General features: G+C 41.1%; 1 protein-coding gene across 1 annotated transcript; it reads left to right on the forward strand.

Annotated features, from left to right (window-relative positions):
- The first annotated feature begins 1,177 nt into the window (after positions 1 to 1,177).
- On the forward strand, positions 1,178 to 1,750 carry LOC125873721 (uncharacterized). Its single transcript, XM_049554589.1, has 2 exons — positions 1,178 to 1,292; positions 1,419 to 1,750. The coding sequence occupies exons 1-2, from the start codon at positions 1,178 to 1,180 to the stop codon at positions 1,748 to 1,750; spliced, it is 447 nt and encodes a 148-aa protein (XP_049410546.1).

Genomic DNA, 1,750 nt, shown 5'->3' on the forward strand with positions numbered 1-1,750 from the left:
CAGACAGCTTAAGATTCACGAGATGACTACCCGACTCATGATCTCGAGTTGGCAGTAGTGGTTTTTGCTCACAAAATATGTTGTCACTATCTCTATGATGCTCATGTGGATATGTTCACCGACCACAAGAGTCTTTAGTATTTTTTTCAGTCACAAGGAGCTTAATCTCAAACAAAGGAGGCGTTTAGAGTTGCGCAAGGATTACGACATGAGTATTCTCTATCACCCAGGTAAGGCTAATGTTGTTGCTGATGCTCTGAGTGGTTGTTCATGGGGTGTACTCCTCATGTTGAGGAAGGCAAGAAGAATTGGCTAAGGAAGTCCACAGACTTGCATGTTTGGGAGTCCGTTTGTTTGATTACAGTGAAGGTGGAGTTATTGTGATGAATGGGGATGACTCATCATTAGTGTCAGAAGTGAAGGAGAAACAAGACAAAGACCCCCTCTTACTTGAACTAAATAAAAATGTTCATAAGCAAAAGATGATGACCTTTGAACAACGGGGAGAGGGTGTGTTGAGATATCAAGGTCGATTGTGTGTTATAAATGTGGATGAGCTCCAAGAAAGGATCATGGCAATAGCTCATAGTTCCAGATATTCGATCCATCCCGGTTCCACAAATATGTACCATGACTTGAGAGAAGTCAATTGGGGGAATAGTATGAAGAGGTGCGTTACAAATTTCATTGCTAAGTGCCCAAATTGCCAACAAGTCAAGGTAGAACACCAAAGGCCATATGATGTGGCTCAGAACATAGATTTTCTGGAATGGAAGTTGGAGATGATTAATATGGACTTCATTTACTGGCTTGCCGCGATCTCATAGGCATCATGATTCGATTTGGCTTGCCGGTAGTGACTACAAATTTAGAAGAATATTATGCTAGATTATAAATTTGAGAGATAGTCCGACTTCATGGAGTCAATGTGTCCATCATTTCATTTAGGGATGTGCAATTCACTGCTCAGCTTTGGAAGTCCTTTCAGAAAGGTTTGGGTTCGAAGGTAAACCTTAGTACTGCTTTTCATCCTCAAAAAGATGGCCAATCAGAGTGCACAATTCAGACCCTAGAGGATATGTTGAGGGCATGTGTCATGGATTTCAAAGGTAATTGGGATGACCACTTGCCTCTCATAGAGTTTGCGTGCAATAATAGTTACCATTCTAACATTCAGATGGCTCCTTGTGAGGCTCTTTATGGGCGAACATGTAGATCTACTATCGGTTGGTTTGAGGTTGGTGAAGTTGAGTTTGATAGGGCCAGACTTAGTTCATCAAGCCATGGAGAAGGTGAAGACTGTTGAGGAAAGGTTAAAAACAGTGGAAAGTCATCAGAAATCCTCTACAGATGTTAGAAGGAGAGACTTGGAGTTTGAGGTTAATGATTAGGTCTATTTGAAAGTTTCACCTATGAAGGTGTTATGGGATCTTGTAAGAAGGGAAAACTCAGTCCTCGATTCATTGGTCCTTACACGATATCCAAGAGAGTTGGTAATGTAGCTTATGAGTTGGAGCTACCGTCAGAATTAGCAGCAGTCCATCTGGTATTTCACATCTTTATGCTAAAGAAGTGTTTGGGTGATCCTTCAATTATTGTGCCTACTGAGAATATTGGTATCAAGGACAACCTATCTTATGAGGAGATTATCGTTCAGATGCTTTATGGTCAGGCTTGGAAGTTGAGAACCAAAAAGATTGCATCAGTCAAGGTCTTATGGAGAAAACAGTTAGTTGAGGAGGCAACATAA

The sequence above is a fragment of the Solanum stenotomum genome, chromosome 8 (assembly GCF_019186545.1).
Source record: "Solanum stenotomum isolate F172 chromosome 8, ASM1918654v1, whole genome shotgun sequence".
Lineage (NCBI taxonomy): Eukaryota > Viridiplantae > Streptophyta > Magnoliopsida > Solanales > Solanaceae > Solanum > Solanum stenotomum.

Excerpts from the sequence above, each read along its gene's own strand:
- LOC125873721 (XM_049554589.1), top strand. The coding sequence starts at position 1,178 with ATGGCTCCTTGTGAGGCTCTTTATGGGCGAACATGTAGATCTACTATC. Across the intron at positions 1,293-1,418 it reads TTCATCAAGCCATGGAGAAG|GTGTTATGGGATCTTGTAAG; the intron begins GTGAAGACTGTT and ends TCACCTATGAAG.